The sequence below is a fragment of the Rhinopithecus roxellana genome, chromosome 15 (assembly GCF_007565055.1).
Source record: "Rhinopithecus roxellana isolate Shanxi Qingling chromosome 15, ASM756505v1, whole genome shotgun sequence".
Taxonomy (NCBI): Eukaryota; Metazoa; Chordata; class Mammalia; order Primates; family Cercopithecidae; genus Rhinopithecus; species Rhinopithecus roxellana.
The window spans coordinates 20536070-20555396 of record NC_044563.1 but is presented as its reverse complement, the minus strand read 5'-3'; the positions used below and the strand labels follow the sequence as shown (position 1 = coordinate 20555396).

The following is a 19327-nucleotide window of genomic DNA, read 5'->3' as shown; positions in this document are numbered from 1 at the left end:
GAACTCAGGACTAAGAAACTCAATCAAAACCGCTCAACTACATGGAAACTGAACAACCTGCTCCTGAATGACTACTGGGTACATAACGAAATGAAAGCGGAAATAAAGATGTTCTTTGAAACCAATGAGGACAAAGATACAACATACCAGAATCTCTGGGACACATTTAAAGCAGTGTATAGAGGGAAATTTATAGCACTAAATGCCCACAAGAGAAAGCAGGAAAGATCTAAAATTGACACTCTAACATCACAATTAAAAGAACTAGAGAGGCAAGAGCAAACACATTCAAAAGCTAGCAGAAGGCAAGACGTAACTAAGATCAGAGCCGAACTGAAGGAGATAGAGACACAAAAAACCCTCCAAAAAATCAATGAATCCAGGAGTTGGTTTTTTGAAAAGATCAACAAAATTGACAGACCACTAGCAAGGCTAATAAAGAAGAAAAGAGAGAGGAATCAAATAGATGCAATAAAAAATGATAAAGGGGATATCACCACTGACCCCACAGAAATACAAACTACCATCAGAGAATACTATAAACGCCTCTATGCAAATCAACTAGAAAATCTAGAAGAAATGGATAATTTCCTGGACACTTACACTCTTCCAAGACTAAACCAGGAAGAAGCTGTATCCCTGAATAGACCAATAGCAGGCTTTGAAACTGAGGCAATAATTAATAGCCTACCCACCAAAACAAGTCCAGGACCAGATGGATTCACAGCTGAATTCTACCAGAGGTACAAGGAGGAGCTGGTACCATTCCTTCTGAAACTATTCCAATCAATAGAAAAAGAGGGAATCCTCCCTAACTCATTTTATGAGGCCAACATCATCCTGATACCAAAGCCTGGCAGAGACACAACAAAAAAAGAGAATTTTAGACCAATATCCCTGATGAACATCGATGCAAAAATTCTCAATAAAATACTGGCAAACCGGATTCAGCAGCACATCAAAAAGCTTATCCACCATGATCAAGTGGGCTTCATCCCTGGGATGCAAGGCTGGTTCAACATTCGCAAATCAATAAATGTAATCCAGCATATAAACAGAACCAAAGACAAGAACCACATGATTGTCTCAATAGATGCAGAAAAGGCTTTTGACAAAATTCAACAGCCCTTCATGCTAAAAACGCTCAATAAATTCGGTATTGATGGAACGTACCTCAAAATAATAAGAGCTATTTATGACAAACCCACAGCTAATATCATACTGAATGGGCAAAAACTGGAAAAATTCCCTTTGAAAACTGGCACAAGACAGGGATGCCCTCTCTCACCACTCCTATTCAACATAGTGTTGGAAGTTCTGGCTAGGGCAATCAGGCAAGAGAAAGAAATCAAGGGTATCCAGTTAGGAAAAGAAGAAGTCAAATTGTCCCTGTTTGCAGATGACATGATTGTATATTTAGAAAACCCCATCATCTCAGTCCAAAATCTCCTTAAGCTGATAAGAAACTTCAGCAAAGTCTCAGGATACAAAATTAATGTGCAAAAATCACAAGCATTCTTATACACTAGTAACAGACAAGCCGAGAGCCAAATCAGGAATGAACTTCCATTCACAATTGCTTCAAAGAGAATAAAATACCTAGGAATCCAGCTTACAAGGGATGTAAAGGACCTCTTCAAGGAGAACTACAAACCACTGCTCAGTGAAATCAAAGAGGACACAAACAAATGGAAGAACATACCATGCTCATGGATAGGAAGAATCAATATCGTGAAAATGGCCATACTCCCCAAGGTTATTTATAGATTCAATGCCATCCCCATCAAGGTACCAATGAGTTTCTTCACAGAATTGGAAAAAACTGCTTTAAAGTTCATATGGAACCAAAAAAGAGCCCGCATTGCCAAGGCAATCCTAAGTCAAAAGGACAAAGCTGGAGGCGTCACGCTACCTGACTTCAAACTATACTACAAGGCTACAGTAACCAAAACAGCATGGTACTGGTACCAAAACAGAGATATAGACCAATGGAACAGAACAGAGTCCTCAGAAATAATACCACACATCTACAGCCATCTGATCTTTGACAAACCTGAGAGAAACAAGAAATGGGGAAAGGATTCCCTATTTAATAAATGGTGCTGGGAAAATTGGCTAGCCATAAGTAGAAAGCTGAAACTGGATCCTTTCCTTACTCTTTATACGAAGATTAATTCAAGATGGATTAGAGACTTAAATGTTAGACCTAATACCATAAAAACCCTAGAAGAAAATCTAGATAGTACCATTCAGGACATAGGCATGGGCAAGTACTTCATGTCTAAAACACCAAAAGCAATGGCAGCAAAAGCCAAAATTGACAAATGGGATCTAATTAAACTAAAGAGCTTTTGCACAGCAAAAGAAACTATCATCAGAGTGAACAGGCAACCTACAGAATGGGAGAAAATTTTTGCAACCTACTCATCTGACAAAGGGCTAATATCCAGAATCTACAAAGAACTCAAACAAATATATGAGAAAAAAACAAACAACCCCATCAAAAAGTGGGGAAAGGATATAAACAGGCATTTCTCAAAAGAAGATATTCATACAGCCAACAGACACATGAAAAAATGCTCATCATCACTCGCCATCAGAGAAATGCAAATCAAAACCACAATGAGATACCATCTCACACCATTTAGAATGGCAATCATTAAGAAGTCAGGAAACAACAGGTGTTGGAGAGGATGTGGAGAAATAGGAACACTTTTACACTGTTGGTGGGATTGTAAACTAGTTCAACCATTATGGAAAACAGTATGGCAATTCCTCAAGGATCTAGAGCTAGATGTACCATATGACCCAGCCATCCCACTACTGGGTATATACCCAAAGGATTATAAATTATTCTACTACAAAGACACATGCACACGTATGTTTATTGCGGCACTATTCACAATAGCAAAGACTTGGAATCAACCCAAATGTCCATCTGTGACAGACTGGATTAAGAAAATGTGGCACGTATACACCATGGAATACTATGCAGCCATAAAAAAGGATGAGTTTGCGTCCTTTGTAGGGACATGGATGCAGTTGGAAACCATCATTCTTAGCAAACTATCACAAGAACAGAAAACCAAACACCGCATGTTCTCACTCATAGGTGGGAACTGAACAATGAGATCACTTGGACTCGGGAAGGGGAACTTCACGCACTGGGGCCTATTATGGGGAGGGGGGAGGAGGGAGGGATTGCATTGGGGAGTTATACATGATATAAATGATGAATTGATGGGTGCTGACGAGTTGATGGGTGCAGCACACCAACATGGCATAAGTATACATGTGTAACAAACCTGCACATTATGCACATGTACCCTAGAACTTAAAGTATAATAAAAAATAATAATAATTTTAAAAAAACTTAGCAAAAGCCTTCTATGAAAATCAATTGACTTATGGAATTTATGATAAATTATGATATATATTTTATTATCTTTAAAAAAAAAGTAGATATTCTAAATTTGTTGAAGTTGTTTTAATATCCCATCTTAAATTGCTGTCAACATGCAGATGTATATTGGCAGCAATTTAAGATGGGATGTTAAAGAAACGAAACCTAGAAACTCCCAGTTTCCAACCATATATGAGTAGATTACAGTTTCATTGTTGAATTCTACATTTGTTTTATTACATTCAGAGAGCCAGGTCTGGAATATATAATTCTTTAGAATTTGTTGCCCTAGGATGCATTTTATTTTTGTAAATGTTACATGCACTATTGAAAGAAGATGGAAATTCTATTACTTGCATTCAGGGTTCTTACCTTATGTAAAATCATCTTTATCTTAGTGTTGCTCACATCTTTTATATCCTTGTTAATAGTTTTCTGCTTTATATTCCAAATCCTGAAAAAGGTAAATTAAATTTCTTTACTCTTGTTGTAGAATTATTTCTTGTTATATTTCTGCCAGTTTTAAAATGTATTCAATACTACATTATTACATTTTTACATTATAACTGTTGTTTCCTTTTAATAAATGATCTCTTTCTGCATTATTCCCATCTCCTTTTATTCCTATTGATACTTAACCCTAAGTTTTACTTGTGTATGTGCTCTTAATATTGTTATAGTTGTTTTCCTAGGCCACATTATTTTACTTCGTCATTTCTTTCTTTTTAAAGTTTTTGTATAATGCTGTTTATATATGTCTTTGTAAGTAAACTTACACTATTTTTCTATAGTTTGAAGTGTTTGTTGGTTATTACTTTTTAATATTAAACTTTAAATTTTGGAATAATTTAGACTTACAGAAAGGTGACAAAGATAGTATAGAAATTCCTATATATCTTTCACTCAGCACTCCTAATGTAGTTATCATGTTACATAAGCATAGTATATTTTTCAAAGCTTGGAAATTGACAGTCATGTATTACTGTTAACTAATCTACAAAATTTCCACAAATGTGCTTTTTCTATTCCAGGATCCAATCCAGGAAAACACATTCCATTTAATCATCATGACTCTTAGTCTCCTTTGATGTGTGGCAGTTCCTCAGCCTTTTGTTGTTTTTCATGACCTTGACGATTTTGCAGAGAACTAAAAAGGGTTTTGTAAAGTGTCCCTTGATTCAAATGCCTCTGGTGTTCTCACATGATTATACTGGGGCTGTAGGCTTTGGGAAAGAGTATCATGGAGACTAAGTGCCATTCTCATCACAGTGATCCCTTAGTATTTGTGGGGAATTGGTTCTAGAACCCCTGTGCCAAAATCTTCAGATGCTCAAGCCCCTTATATAAAACGGTGTAGTATCCCTCTCGCTATATTTTAAATTATCTTTGGATTACTTTTAATATATAATGCAGTGTAAATGTTACATGAATAGTTGTTATAATGTATTTTTGTTCATATTATTTTTATTGTTGTGGTTAATTTTCACTGTTTCTTTTTCCCCAATATGTTTTATACACAGTTGAATCTGCAGATGTGCAACCAAAATATGGCTGGTCAACTGTTCACCATATGAAGTGTATTAGTTTCCCATTGCTACTATAGCAAGTTTTCATAGAATTGGTAGCTTAAAACAACAGGCAATTTTTTTCCTTATGTTCTGGAGGTCAGAAGTTTGAAATCTGTTTCACTGTGTTGAAACCCAGCCGTCAGTAAGGCCACATGCTCACAATCTCTGCAGAAGAATTTGTTTCCTTGTCCTTTCCAGCTTACAGGGCTGCATTCCTTGACTCATGACCCTGTCTTTCATATTCAAAGCCAGTAGCATAGTGTCTTGCTTCAGTTGACACATTGCCTTCTTCCTATGTAGTCAAATTTCCCTTCATCTCCCTCTTATAAGAACACTGTTGATTATTAAGGGCTCAACTGACTACTCCAGAATAATCTCCCAATCTTAAAACTCTTAACTGAATTACATTCTCAAACTTTCGTATAGTTTCCAGGGATTAGAACCCAGATATCTTTGGAAACCATTATTCAACCTACTTCAAGTACTTTTGGAAGGAACCAAACAGGCAACTCAAAAGATTGAGTGCCCCACTCAACCTTTGGCTGACAGTTCTTATACATTTACTATTTCCTGTTTTTTTCCTCCCATCTCTTCCCCTCCTTACCTGTGCAGTGATTTGCCAGTATAGGGGAGAGGATGCCTGCACCGTTTTGTGGTTGAAGTTATGCCTATGCTCTCTTAGGGCAATTTTTCCTTACTGGTCTAGTGCCTCCAGAGGAAGGTCATGTGTCAGTCAGACTGTCACTTTCCCCCTTATTGCGCACTCCTGGACAGGTGCCCAGAGGAAAGTCAAACTCTGACGTTTAAAATTCTTCTTGGGAAGTTGTTGCCCACAAGCTCTAGATGTCTCATGTGTCTTAGGAAATTTTCCCTCCCGTGTCACCAGCTGCTTGACAATCACCTGACATCCTTTGGGTCCCTATCCGGCTCTGCTCATATCTGCCTATGTACTTATTCTAACAATGAGATCCGACTTTAATCTATTAATATTCTTGTCATTACTCATATTTGAGATTTATTTCTAAAAATTCATTTTATGTTTTCTATTTGTCATGATTTCTTATTTTTTTCTACTTTCAATATTTTTTAGTTGTTATGATGAAATTTTTAGGTTGCTAAAAATTTTAAGTGATTAATAAACAATACTGCTTTATATATGTTCTGACTTTACAACCTATTGATAAATAGGTTACAGAGGTCAGAAAGATGACAATTAAAATCATCTTGCTTACTAATAAAGCCAATTGCTAATTACTAAAGTAATAAGTAATTAAATATTATTAGTAAAGACGATTTACAAACTTGGCTTGGATCTGTAAACAGATGTGCTTGGTGATATTATCTTCTCTGAAGTGAATTTATCCTCCTTTAGCAGATACTCTTGGTACTCTACCTACAGCGTCTCAGCGCTCATTGTCCTTGTTCATGCTAAGCCTTATTGATGAAAGCATGTGCACTCTTGACCTGAGTGTTTATTGTGGTTGAAAAGCACTCTTAGTCCATGAGTAAGCCAGATCAAAATTGCTGGGGAGTTAATTGTTCTGATGTCACTGTCAACAAAAGGCAGAGGGAAGCTGAGGAATAAATATCACAGATTTCTCACTTCTCAGATGGTATTGCACTGAAACCTGTTTTATATAGTCTCCCATGGATCCCAGCAAGATTGAGCCCCTCTTCTCCAGATATATAATCTGCTTTGTAATACAACACTGTATTGGTTTTCCTATCTTCCCTATGTTGCTGTCCCATTCCCTTACCAGTTATTTCTGTTATTACCTCTAAAATAAACTATTAAACTCAAATCCTTAACTTTGGAATTATTAGTGAGAGAATCCAATATAATATACATTCCCAGATTGTAGGCTTTCCCTTTGCAGAAGATAACTGTTCTCTATTACTCCTTTCACATAAAGAAAACATAGTGGAAGTGTATTAGTCCATTTGTGTCCAGAGTTGGTTCCTTCCGGTGGGTTTGTGGTCTCGCTGACATCACGAATGAACCTGCAGACCTTTGTGGTGAGTGTTGTAGCTCTTAAAGGTGGCACAGATCCAAAGAGTGAGCAGCAGCAAGATTTACTGTGAAGAGCGAAAGAACAAAGCTTCCACAGTATGGAAGGGGACCCGAGTGAGTTGCCGCTGCTGGCAGGTCTGGCCAACTTTTATTCCTTTGTTTGTCCCTGCCCACATCCTGCTGATTGGTCCATTTTACAAACCTCTAGCTAGCCTCAGAGTGCTGATTGGTGCGTTTTACAATCCTAGCTACAGAATGCTGATTGGTGCATTTTACAATCCTCTTGTAAGACAGAAAAGTTCTCCAAGCCTCCACATGACCCAGAAGTCCAGCTGGCTTCACCTCTTAATCCCCCCTCTAAACAGGACACCCAAACTGCTGTTGGGAATTGGGTGATGACTGCTCTAGCTACTTCCTGCTGGATAGAGGCAAAGAAGGGGCCCTGCAGTGATAGTGTCCTTAAGAGGGGAACTCTCTCTGCCAGTCAAAGGGCCAGTGGGTCGATCCAGGGGTCCTCGGTAGAAGTTGTGAGTTGAGCTCATTTGGGGTTTCATTTGTAAGACCATCTGTAGCTTGGTGGCCTCAATCCTGGAGGAAACAAATTTGACAAGGAGGTTAAAAACACAGGGCCCAAAAGTGAGTAATAGCAAGATGGCTGTCATGGGACCTAGAAAGGGCAGAAGCCATGTCACCCAACTCCAGAGGCTGGTATAAGAGTCATTGTCTGATATCAGAAGCATTTTCCTGTAAAAGTTGAGTGGCATCTCTTACTATCCCTGACTGGTTAGTGTAAAAACAACATTCTTCCCCTAAGAAGGTGCAGAGTCCAGTGAGGAGGTCTTGGCCTCATTGGTTTTGGAGAATCACTGCTGCCAAAGAATCTATTTGGGATTGTAGAATAAAGATAGATTTTGTTATTTCTTGCAAACTGTATGAGAAATCCTTTGAGAGTATGTGGTTTCTTTACTACTTTTATCTCTCTCTCTTTCTCTTTCCTTTTGTTTGACTCTGTCTTTCTCTCCTCTTTCTGTCTCTCTGTCTCTTCCTCTCTCTCTTTGACTCCTTCTTTGTCTCTCTGTCTCTTCCTCTCTCTGTCTCCTCTCTTTGACTTTTTGTCTCTCTTTCTCTCTTTCCTTTTTGCTGGCCTTTCCATGCCTCTGCCAGTCCCTTATACTGCTGTTCTCCCCTCTCCTTTCCCTTTTTGATGGGTTCAGCAGTGTAACACTGCCACCTCCTTGGGTTTTTGCACTTTGTACAATAACTCCATGATTTCCTTGTGGTATTTAATGGCAGTTCCCCCAGAGGTTGGGAACTCCCTTTCTTTCCACATTACAGCATGGGCATTTAGGATTAGGTAAGCATACTCGCTGATTGGGTAATAAACTTATCTTTTAGGATCAATTAACCCTCAAGGGAGTTGGGTGACAGGGGAGTATATTTTCTTAAGGTCTCCCAGAGCTGCTTGAGGAAGGCGGAAGGATTTTCTTCCTTTCCCTGAGTTATGGTGGACATCATTGAACAATTCATGGGCTTTTTCTTAATTCTTCTTCGTCCTTCTAGAATACAGGTCAACAGATGTTTGCGACTCCAGTGCCCGTGATCTGAGTTGAGGTCCCAGTGGGGATCCATACTGGGATGGCTTGCTGACTGGTAGGGAATGTGTCCCTTTTTTTCAGCTGTGATTCTATCATTTACTTGACTAAGATACCAGGTATCTCCAAACTCTTGGGCCACATTCTTTTCATTAAAGGCCAGAGTTTTATCTAACAATAACATGACATCTCTCCAGGTGAGGTCAAAGGTTTGCCCTAGACCTGGGACATCTATGTAGCTATCGGGATCATCTGAAAAATTTCCCAGGCCTACCATGATCTGTTTTAAATCAGAAAGGGAGAAGGGGACATGTACCCAGGTTGGACCAAATTGCCGTCCCCCTACAGCTTGAAGGGGATGCTACCGATAGCCCCAGGGGTTTTTGTGGTCCTTTGGAGATTTCTTTGCTTATTTCCTTCTGGGTGGGGGGGATTAGAGGAGCCTTATCAATAGGAAGGGGAACGGTAGGGAGGCTAGGATGTGGAGGTAAGTTGAGAGGTTCTCTTGTGGGATGTAAATTGCAAGCTTTGCATAGTTGTGGATTATCCTTCAATAAAAAGAAAGCTTGGACATAAGGTATTTCACTCCATTTGCCTTCCCTCTTACAGAAAAGGTCAAGCTGCAGGATAGTATTGTAATTTATACTTCCCTCAGGTGGCCATTTTTCCCCATCAGAGAGAGAATATTGGGACCAGGCTGTAGGGCAGAAAAAAATGAGCTGCCTCTTTTTCACAGTTTGCGGGTCACATTAGTCCCAATGGCTTAGGATGCATTGCAAGGATAAGACTGTTTATGCCTGAGTGTTTCCCATCTGAAAGAAAAAAAACAACCGTGGTTTTGGTTTGTTTTTCCTGTCCTGCCCAAGAACCTGCAATGGTCCCTGGATCCTGCTGATCAGAATAGTTGTGCTCACTGATGCAGCAGCAGAAACACTAGTTTTCCTCCTTGACCACAAAGAGGACTGAGAAAGGTCAGATTTTGTGGCCCTTACTGATGCATTCTCAAAAACCTGCATCCTTGCCTTTCCTCTTAGACCACAAAGAGGACTGAGAAAAATCGGATTTAGTGGCCCTTACCAATGCATTCTCGAAAATCTGTTAGAGTCCTAAGTGTTTTATCCTGTTAGTATTGGGACCTTACCCCTGTCCTATAAAGATGATATGCTTCAAAATGGAGCGGAGGACCATACCTTGAGGGAGGGAAGGGATATCCAGGGTTGGAAGAGTGACAGCTTTTGTTCTCACTTCTTATCATATGGATAGGAAGGATATCATTTCTGAGGCTCCCCACATCCTAGTTTCAGGAATAACTTTTGTTAGGCCTGCTAGGCTGAGGAGGGATCCTAAAATTCCAGATAGTGTCCCCCTCCAATGGTGCTTTGGGCAAAAATTATGTCTTTCTGATTGGTGAGACTGGGTGCCTAAAGAAAGGAATAGAGTCCTGAAATTTATACTAGAAGTAATTCTTAATAGGAGAAACTAGAAGAGCACCAGAGACAGGGAGTGGTTCTTAGAAGCGGGACTAGCCTCAGAGAAGAAAGGCAGGAGGAAATTTGACAACTGTTAGGACCCAGGAGGCAATGGTCAGGATAGATAGGATAGATGGGCAAGTCTCGCTTGGGCGATGTGACTTTGAGAGTTCTGCTAATGGCTGCAGGGTCAACCAATGTTTTGTCAGGACTCTGGAGCTGAATGGCTTTCCTCTGTTGACTCTCGGCTCAGCCCAGGAGTACCAGAAAAGAGGAAGCCAGTTGCAGGCAAACCAATGCTCCCAACTCTAAAGAGTCAAGGGTTGTTAGAGAGCCCTTTCCCAGAAAGCCTGACACCTGTGTCTTTAATCCGAGGGCTGCGCTAGTCACTTTTAAATGGCTAACAGCTGCCTGGTGTTTAGCCCCTGAATTCTAAGGAAAAACAGGACGGAATAGCAAGCGGAAGGGGTCCAATGGTACTCACTGCTTGGTGATAGTCCCTTCATGGTCACCATGTGTCCGGAGTAGGTTCCTTCTGATGGGTTCGTGGTCTCACTGACTTCAAGAATGAAGCCACAGACCTTCACGGTGTTACAGCTCTTAAAGCTGGCACTGACCCAAAGAGTGAGTGGCACCAAGATTTATTGTGAAGAGGGAAAGAACAAAGCTTCCACAGTGTAGAAGGGGACCCAAGCAGGTTACCACTGCTGGCTGGGATGACTAGCTTTTATTCCCTTATTTTTCCCTTCCCACATCCTGCTGATTGGTCCATTTTACAGAGCACTGATTGGTCCATTTTACAGAGCACTGATTGGTCCATTTTACAGAGGGCTGATTGTTCCATTTTACAGAGTGCTGATTGGTCCATTTTGCAAACCTCTAGCAAACCACAGAGTGCTGATTGGTGAGTTTTTACAGAGCACTGATTGACACATTTTACAAAGCTCTAGCTAGCCACAGAGCGCTGATTGGTGCGTTTTACAATCCTAGCTACAGAGTGCTGATTGGTGCATTTTAAAATCCTCTTGTAAGACAGAAAAGTTCTCCAAGTCCCCACCTGACCCAGAAGTCCAGCTGGCTTTACCTCTCACATTCTCATTCTGCTAATAAAGACATACCAGAGACTGGGTAATTTATAAAGAAAAAGAGATTTAATGGACTCACAGTTGCACATGGCTGGGGAGGCCTTTCAATTATGGCAGAAGGTGAAGAAGGAGCAAAGGCACATCTTACATGGTGGCAGGCAAGAGGGCGTGTGCAGGGGAACTCACATTTATAAAAGCATCAGATCTTGTGAGATTTATTCACTATCATAAGAAGAGCACAAAAAAATTTCCCACCCCCATGATTCAATTACCTTCCACCTGGTCCCTCCCGTGATATGTGGGGATAATGGGAGCCACAATTCAAGGTTAAATTTGGATGAGAACATAGCCAAACCATATCAAGAAGGTTCCCTTGCTGAGATAGGGACAGCAAAAAGAGACAGAAACACATGAACAAGGAAGGCTTCATTCTTTCTTCCCAAATCCACAATCAGATAAATTGCCTCTCTTCACCCTTGCTAAATACCCTCTTTATACTTCAGCACCTGTGAATAGTAAAGTGACTTTCAATCTTCGTACATCTGAAGATATCTTCATTTTGTCATCACACAGGAATTATACTTTATCTGAGTATAAAAATCTGGAGTGATGTTAAATTTTACTCAGCCCTTGAAAAATATGAATCCACTGTCTGCTGGCTTTTATGGTTTTTCTGAGAAGTCTGTTTTCAGTCTGATTATTATTGCTTTGTATATTTATCTCCCTGGCATCTAAAAATGTTTTCTTCTTGATTTTCCAATTTCACAACAATATGATCAAATAAAGATTTAAAAAATGTATCCCTTTCAGAAATTGGTGTGACTTATAAATTTCTTCAATTTACCAACTTCTTAATTTTATATTTTGATGTTTATTTTCTCCTGTTTAATTTGTTGTTTCTTTCTGAAATTCCTAGTAGATATTGGTATAACATATTTTATTAGATGTATCCACATGGACATCATTTTGTTCAACCAGAGTGTAGCTCCAGTCAGATACCTGCAATTTTCTCCATTCATAGCTGATATCCACTGAGGGTCCCAAGCTGGGAAAGGGAAAATGAGAGGGAAGAGAGTTTACAGTTTCTCAATGTAGCCTGTGTATCTCTTAAACCAACTCTAATATTTTTCATCTTTTTCCTTTCTAAGTGGTATTTTGAATATTTTTAAAGTTCTAACATCTATATGCTACTTCTGAATTCAGTTTTGTCTACGTTTATATATGTGCCATTCACTGAAGAATTTTGCAACATTTTTGATAAAATAAATTTTATTTTCAAGTCTTCTTATGTGTTTCCTCTTCATATTTCCTATGCTGATTGGTAGCCACTTATTTTTTGTTATTTGTTTCTTGCTCTGATTTTCTGGATGTACTGACTTAATAACTTGTGGGTATTTTAAGTATGCTTATTTTAAAGTTTATGTCTTGCACTATGATTTATTTTCCCTTTGTACCAATATTTATTTTTTTGTGGGTCTTACTTATGTTTATTGAGTTTCTTGACTGTGTTTTATTATTGAGATTCAGATTCCCCTACATTTAATATACCCCTATTTATTTAAGATCTCTTTTTTTTTTTTTTTTTTTGGTGTACTTTGTTTTCTCTCTATTGAATAAGCACTCTCTCTGTGTGTGTGTCAATTGGTTTTGTAGTTTCAATGGCCAAAATTCCTAATATTCACAGATCTTATATTAGTGTATCAGAGTTTTGGCAGTGATGGTTTGATCCTGTTGTTCATCAAGCAAATGAGGAAGGCATGAGGACTGGTTATGGAGATAAACCAAGTTGGTATTAAGAGATTTAACTTAGCTTCCAGTTACAGGAAGGAATCACATATAGATTTCCTATTTTTTGAAGGTAGTCTATTACTGACACTTACTGAACATGTTTGTTCATTATTCCTCAGGGATGTTTCTATCAAGGGCTCAACATTTTGTTGCATTCCCAGAGCTCAGTAGATTACAGGCTCATATCTCACTCATCATTGAGGATTCCTGTGCTTTCTGGACTACAGATATTTGTATATATAGTGTTGAGCCAAAGTATTTATTTTTAAATACATGGTAGATAATTCCCATGTATTTAGAGTAGTGGAAGAAGACATTTTTCCCTCACTTTCTTTTCATTTGCTTAATGGGCCACTTACTGATGAAATTTAATTTGGCCCTTATAGAAAATATTGGCATATTACACAGCAGATTACCTTTATTGGGTTTAAAATGTTCTAACCTTCCAATCAATAAAGTTTAACCCAATCAATAAGTTCAGGAGTGTTTGCCTGTATAATGATGCTGACACATACACTCATGATTGAATTTGAAATCGGAATAAACTTTACTTGATGGAGTCATCAACAACTTTATGGAAATGGATTTTGTATTATAAAAGAAGCAAATCCACTTATGATATGACTTTATGATATTCTCTTATACCTACATGTACTCAATATCTTTGCTACTCTATGCTTCCTCTGCTTTTACCCTTCCCTCACTTTCTTAACAAATAACACTGTCTTGAGAAAGCTACTAACAAAATGTACATATGTTATTGCAAAGTAAATCTGACTCCTAGAACATTAGAAAGGACTAAAGAGGTAAAGAGGCTATATGGTATGTGCATGCGTTTTGGGGACAGATGTCCCAAGAATATAATGAATCTCATTATTTGAATTTTTTTTTTTTTGAGACAGAGTCTTGCTCTGTCACCAGGCTGGAGTGCAGTGGCTTGATCTTGGCTCACTGCAACCTCTGCTTCCCAGGTTCAAGTGATTCTCCTGCCCCAGCCTCCCAAGTAGCTGGGATTACAGGTGTGGACAACCATGCCCAGCTAATTTTTGTATTTTTAATAGAGACGGGATTTCATCATGTTGGCCAGGATGGTCTCAATCTTCTGACCTCATGATCTGCCCACCTCAGCCTCTCAAACTGCTGGGATTACAGGCGTGAGCCACTGCACCTGGCCTGAAGTTTTTTTTTTATTGTCATTTGCATTTTAGTGCCTCTGTTGAGAAGGGCATGAAAGTCTTCCATATTTAACACATTTCCTGGACAACTTAAACAGAGAAGAATAAGAGGAATCTGCAGCAGAGGTCACAATGTTAAACATTGTTTTACTGATCAGATTAAACAAAGCCAGACAGGGAAATCTGTCCTTGTCGTGGTTTATCTGTAAGGTCCTTGGCTTCAGGAAAATGTCTCTATGTGGAGGTTGAATATGAGCACAGGTTAAGAACCCAAAGAAATAGAGAAAAAAGTGAGGCAGTTCTGTAATGGGAGAGGAACAGAGAGGTGGGATGATCCGGTTCTCTCTATTGCTTTTGCTAAAAGTATAATAAAAATATGTTGCATTTATTTATTTCCAATAAAGCGACTAAAACATACTATCTCATTAAATATCACCCCAATCATATCAAGTAAGTACTATTGCAATGCACATTTTACTGACAGGGTGACTGAAGCACAGAAAGATTCCTACAATTTGAATGTATTTGTGATCTGAGAGGTGTCCTCTTTCTGGCCACATAGAACAAGTAGCTGTTGAATTCTGTGATTAGCCATTAGGGATCCAGTTTGCTGCTGACTCACTCTTTTCCATTGCAGTTCCACTTCCTCTCACTCACATACTCATTCATTTACTCACCCATATTATCGTCCACTCATATATTCCCTCATTCATTTATATAATTATTTAATCATTTCAATTTATTTTATTTTTTCATTGAATGGGCATTTAATGACTTCGATAGCATAAAAAACTAAGCTTGGTGAAGAATTAGAAGGTGATATATTAGTTGATGCCAGTCCTCAGGAGTGCACAACTCCCTCTAGTTGCCAGTTCTAGAGATCATTTTTTAACTTACAGATGACTCCATCTTGGCCGTGATTTTGACTGTGCCTGACTGAACCCCTCTTGGTGACCAATGATATCATTTCATTTCCCCCCTGAAAAGATGTCCCCTCACTGTTGATCTTGAGTTCAGTGTCTTGTTAGATGTCAAAGTCACAGTTAATAGTTTGGAGAATAGCATGAGTTCATTTTTCTCTTCTCAATGCTTCCATTCACAGAAATAATCCACACATTAATTTCCAGTTTCATAAATTCAATTTTTATTTTTATTAAAAATTTACAGAAGCACATATGACAGGAAATGTTGCTGTCCAAGTGTTAGACATGGTTAACCTTCTGTCTAGAATTCAGATAAGAAAGAGATACAAATATGTTTTTGGACTGATTCTTGCCCTCTGAACTCTGTTTTTGATCTTTGAAATTCAGGAACTAAATACATTTAGATTATACAGTATTCCTAATTATCCAAATTCACCACTGGAACTCTTGCAATTTTTAAGCTCAGGATCCAGATAGATGTGGATAGTGGAAGATACTACTATGGACTTCTGGATTCACCACAGATGTCCTAAATGAGATTATCTGGGTTAGATCCTAGGATTCTGTCTTTTGATAATCTCTCAGGGTGATTCACAGCTGCACTAATTTCTAAGAACAATGACTCCTTGCTGTGTATAAGAATCATGGGGTTGTTTTGAATTCTAGGAATTGAGAATATCATTCTGGTATTATACACCTATGAGGTTTACCTGCAAAGCACTTTACACTAATAGTGTGATGTAGTGTTAAATTCTATACTATCTAGGATTATAATTTTGATATTAAAATAGAAGTGGCATTTTATTTCTGGTAAAAGACATCCAAATTTTCTCTAACCTAATCATATTCCCAAAATTTGAATAGAACAGATCTCATGTGTGAAGGAAGTGCTCAGAAAAATTAAAGACAAGAAAGAATGAAAATAAAACAAACTATTAGACACTGGCGATCCAGTGAAATTTCAACATGGTTTGCAAACAATTTATAATTAATGGGTTAAGCCCAATGAAGACTTTGCTTTTCCAGTAACCACCCTGAATGCACTCTTGACTTCCTTGTTCCTCAGGCTATAGACTAGAGGGTTAAGCAGGGGGATGACCATGGTGTAGAACACAGATGAGATTTTGTCTGTGTCCATGGAATGACTAGATCTTGGCTGCAGGTACATAAAGGTGATTGTTCCATAGAAGATGGAAACAGTAGTGAGGTGATAGGCACAGGTGGAGAAGGCCTTCTTTTGTCCCTCAACTGAATGCATCCTCAGGATAGCAATAAAAATAAAAACATAAGAGTTCAAGATGATCAAGAGAGTGAAAAAGATGTTAAATGCTGCCAATACGAAGAGCACAATCTCATTTGTGTAAATATCAGAGCAAGAAAGAGCTAAGAGTGGTGGAATGTCACAGAAAAAGTGATTAACCACATTAGAATGACAGAAGGAGAGATGGAAAGTAAAAGCAACATGAATGGAGGACTGAAAGAGTCCACAGAGGTAGGAGCCAGTGACTAGCAGGACACACATAGTTTTTGTCATGGTTGTGGTATAATGCAGGGGCTTACACACCGCGGCATGACGGTCAAAAGCCATTGAGGCCAGGAGGAAACTTTCAATAGTAGCAAAGGCTGCAAAGAAGAACATCTGGGCAGCACATGCATTATAGGATATGATCTTATTTCCCGTGAGAAACTTCACCATTACCTTGGGAGTGACAGCCGAGGTATAAACACAGTCCACCATAGACAGGTTGCCGAGGAAAAAGTACATGGGAGTGTGGAGCCGGGAGTCCAACAGAATCAACATGATCATTCCAAAGTTCCCAACCAGAGTGGTGAGATAAATGAGAGTAAAGATGATAAATAAAGGGATCTGAAGCTCTAGGACATCTGTTAACCCCATGAGAATGAATTCTGTCACTTCTGAAACATTATCCATCAAAGTCATTTGGGAATTATCCTGAGAGGTACCTATGAGATGAAAAAACACAAAACTATGCTAATTGAACACTATCATGGGAACTGAAGTGTGTCCAGGTCTCGTGCTCACATGTCAGCTTCCTGTCCAGTGCAGGAGTCTGTGTGCAAGACGCTGGACCAGATTCTGGGTAGGGGTGGGTTCAGTGAGGCCATTAATGCAGAAGCAGTGTGGGTACTGGAATGTCTCTGCCGATCATGGCTGCCACAGTGGTCTGTATCATATCTCTGGGGCACATTTCAGCTTTTGTAGTGTATAGTATACTCTATTACACTAAATCACACAGCACTCTTTTCACTTCTTGCCATATCTTTGAAACCCTCTTGTTTACACAAAAATCTTACTCAACAGGAAGCGAAATACAGGAAATATTTGATCATTCTTTGGTATATGATGCTGACAAGTCCTGTCACATGCAATTCCCATCTCTCATAGACACCATAACAATCTGTTCCTAATAGCTGAAAACATGCAAAAATTCAGGGCCCTTCTCTAGGGACACCCACACTTTTCTAAAGGGCCTAATTTATGAGGGCCCTTAATTGGGTGCTTCATTGGCCTCTAAAGGAAACTGCAAGATCTGTGATGCACATTCGTACTGATATGTTGGTGTCACTCAGTAACTCAAAAACCAAAGGAGCAGTTTTCAAAAGGTTGAAGCAAAGCTTTAGGTGTTTTCTCTTCATCTCACAATCTTGTTTTTTCTTATGGGCTGATGTTTTCATCTCCCACCATCACCTATGTCTTTGCATTATTTGTGGGGAGGGAGAATAGGGGAAGATCGAAAAAGTCACTTTTGTTCTCCTCTAGAAACTCCGTGCCTTTAATCAAGTCACAGATCTCCTGCTGTATTACACAGCGTATCTGGTGATACTCACCTCCAGTGGTGGATCAGGTTACTGTGTTGCCATGTTTATAGTTCTGAGAGGCCCTTTCAATTCAAGAGACCTTCTGAATCTGCAGTCTTGAGTCATAGTCGTTTCTTTTGGTTTAATAATCTTTCATATGCAAGGCAGGTGATGGTACAGCCCTTGTTGAGACTAGCCAAGGTGAAAATCATTCCCCATCTGTCTCATATGCTATTCTGCTCTTACGTGACAATGAATTTGAAAGTTCTTTGAAAATTATAAAAGATACTAACAATTTTAATTAGGCAATCTGAGCCATTACTTTTTATAGCTCGTCGCATCTCTTCTTGGTTACTGCAGTATAAGCAGCCAACAATATTGAGTTTCCAAACTTTAATGTTTCTAAAGTAAATAACCTAATATTTGATATCCTCAAATAGATGTTGAAAGTGTTACAACTCCTGCAGTTCAGAAAGGGAGGTAAGATCTTTGCACTGCTATGCTTATAGCACATTCTAAATAAAAGCAAATTAGGAAGTGTGGTCTCCCTTTTGAGTGTAACCATCACCTCAACCATTTATACTAGACATCAGAGGGTAATGAGTGTGGAAATCTGGGTGCTGTAGAGCAGTTTAGTAGAGTGGAAAGAGCAGTGGACAAGGAGTCAGAGAAGACAGCTAGCCTGCAGGTTGTCTATGGTAGACTGTAACTGCTCAAGGTTTTATTTTCCTTTTGTGTATTTGTTCATAAAGAAAAATGATTAGACCTTTTAGCACCCCTTGCAATTCTAACTGGGTATGATTGTGAGGATTTTTTTTTTTTTTTTTTTTGATACTTACTTTTGTCCTAGGAACAGACAAATTGAGGATACAAAGAGTGTATGGAAAACCTTCAAGTCCAGACGATTGACTGGAAATCCACATCCAGAAAAGAATCATGCTAGAGAAACTCTTTCCCCACCTGTGGGACTCTATGCTGTGAAACAGAATCTAGGCTGTGCTCTTACAAATATCAAGGCAGTGACAGCGACCAGTCTCAGGAGAAACAATTAGCATCCTGGCAGTGGATATCTCGGGAGGCTCCTGATCCCATGTTGGCTCTCCCCATCTGATCCTAACTGAAGACAGCAGAGAACAGTTTGCATTTGGGCTGGGAATGCTTATGAAGACATGGCGAAATGGAAGCTTTGAGGCAAGAGCCTCCAATCATCAAATCAGAAGTGCCATAACCATGTTAAGCAGCAAAAAGAAAAGCCTCACTAAAATCTCTAGCTAAGGCAATGTCAGGACTTCATGCAAACTTTCTCATATATAGGTTTTCTCAAATATCTAGTGATATTCCCAGGATTTTTTTCTTTCTTTCTTTCTTTCTTTCTTTCTTTCTTTCTTTCTTTCTTTCTTTCTTTCTTTCTTTCTTTTTTTAACACAATACCATTTGTCTTACAACTAGAGTGATCTGGGGATCTTTTTCCTTACTTTTTGAGCTAAGGGAAT

General features: G+C 38.9%; 1 protein-coding gene across 1 annotated transcript; it reads right to left on the bottom strand.

Annotated features, from left to right (window-relative positions):
• Positions 1 to 16002: 16002 nt before the first annotated feature.
• Positions 16003 to 16947, bottom strand: LOC104667682 (olfactory receptor 5B12-like). Its single transcript, XM_010370196.2, has one exon. It carries the CDS (start codon positions 16945 to 16947, stop codon positions 16003 to 16005), a length of 945 nt encoding a protein of 314 aa, XP_010368498.2.
• Between the last annotated feature and the right edge of the window lie 2380 nt (positions 16948 to 19327).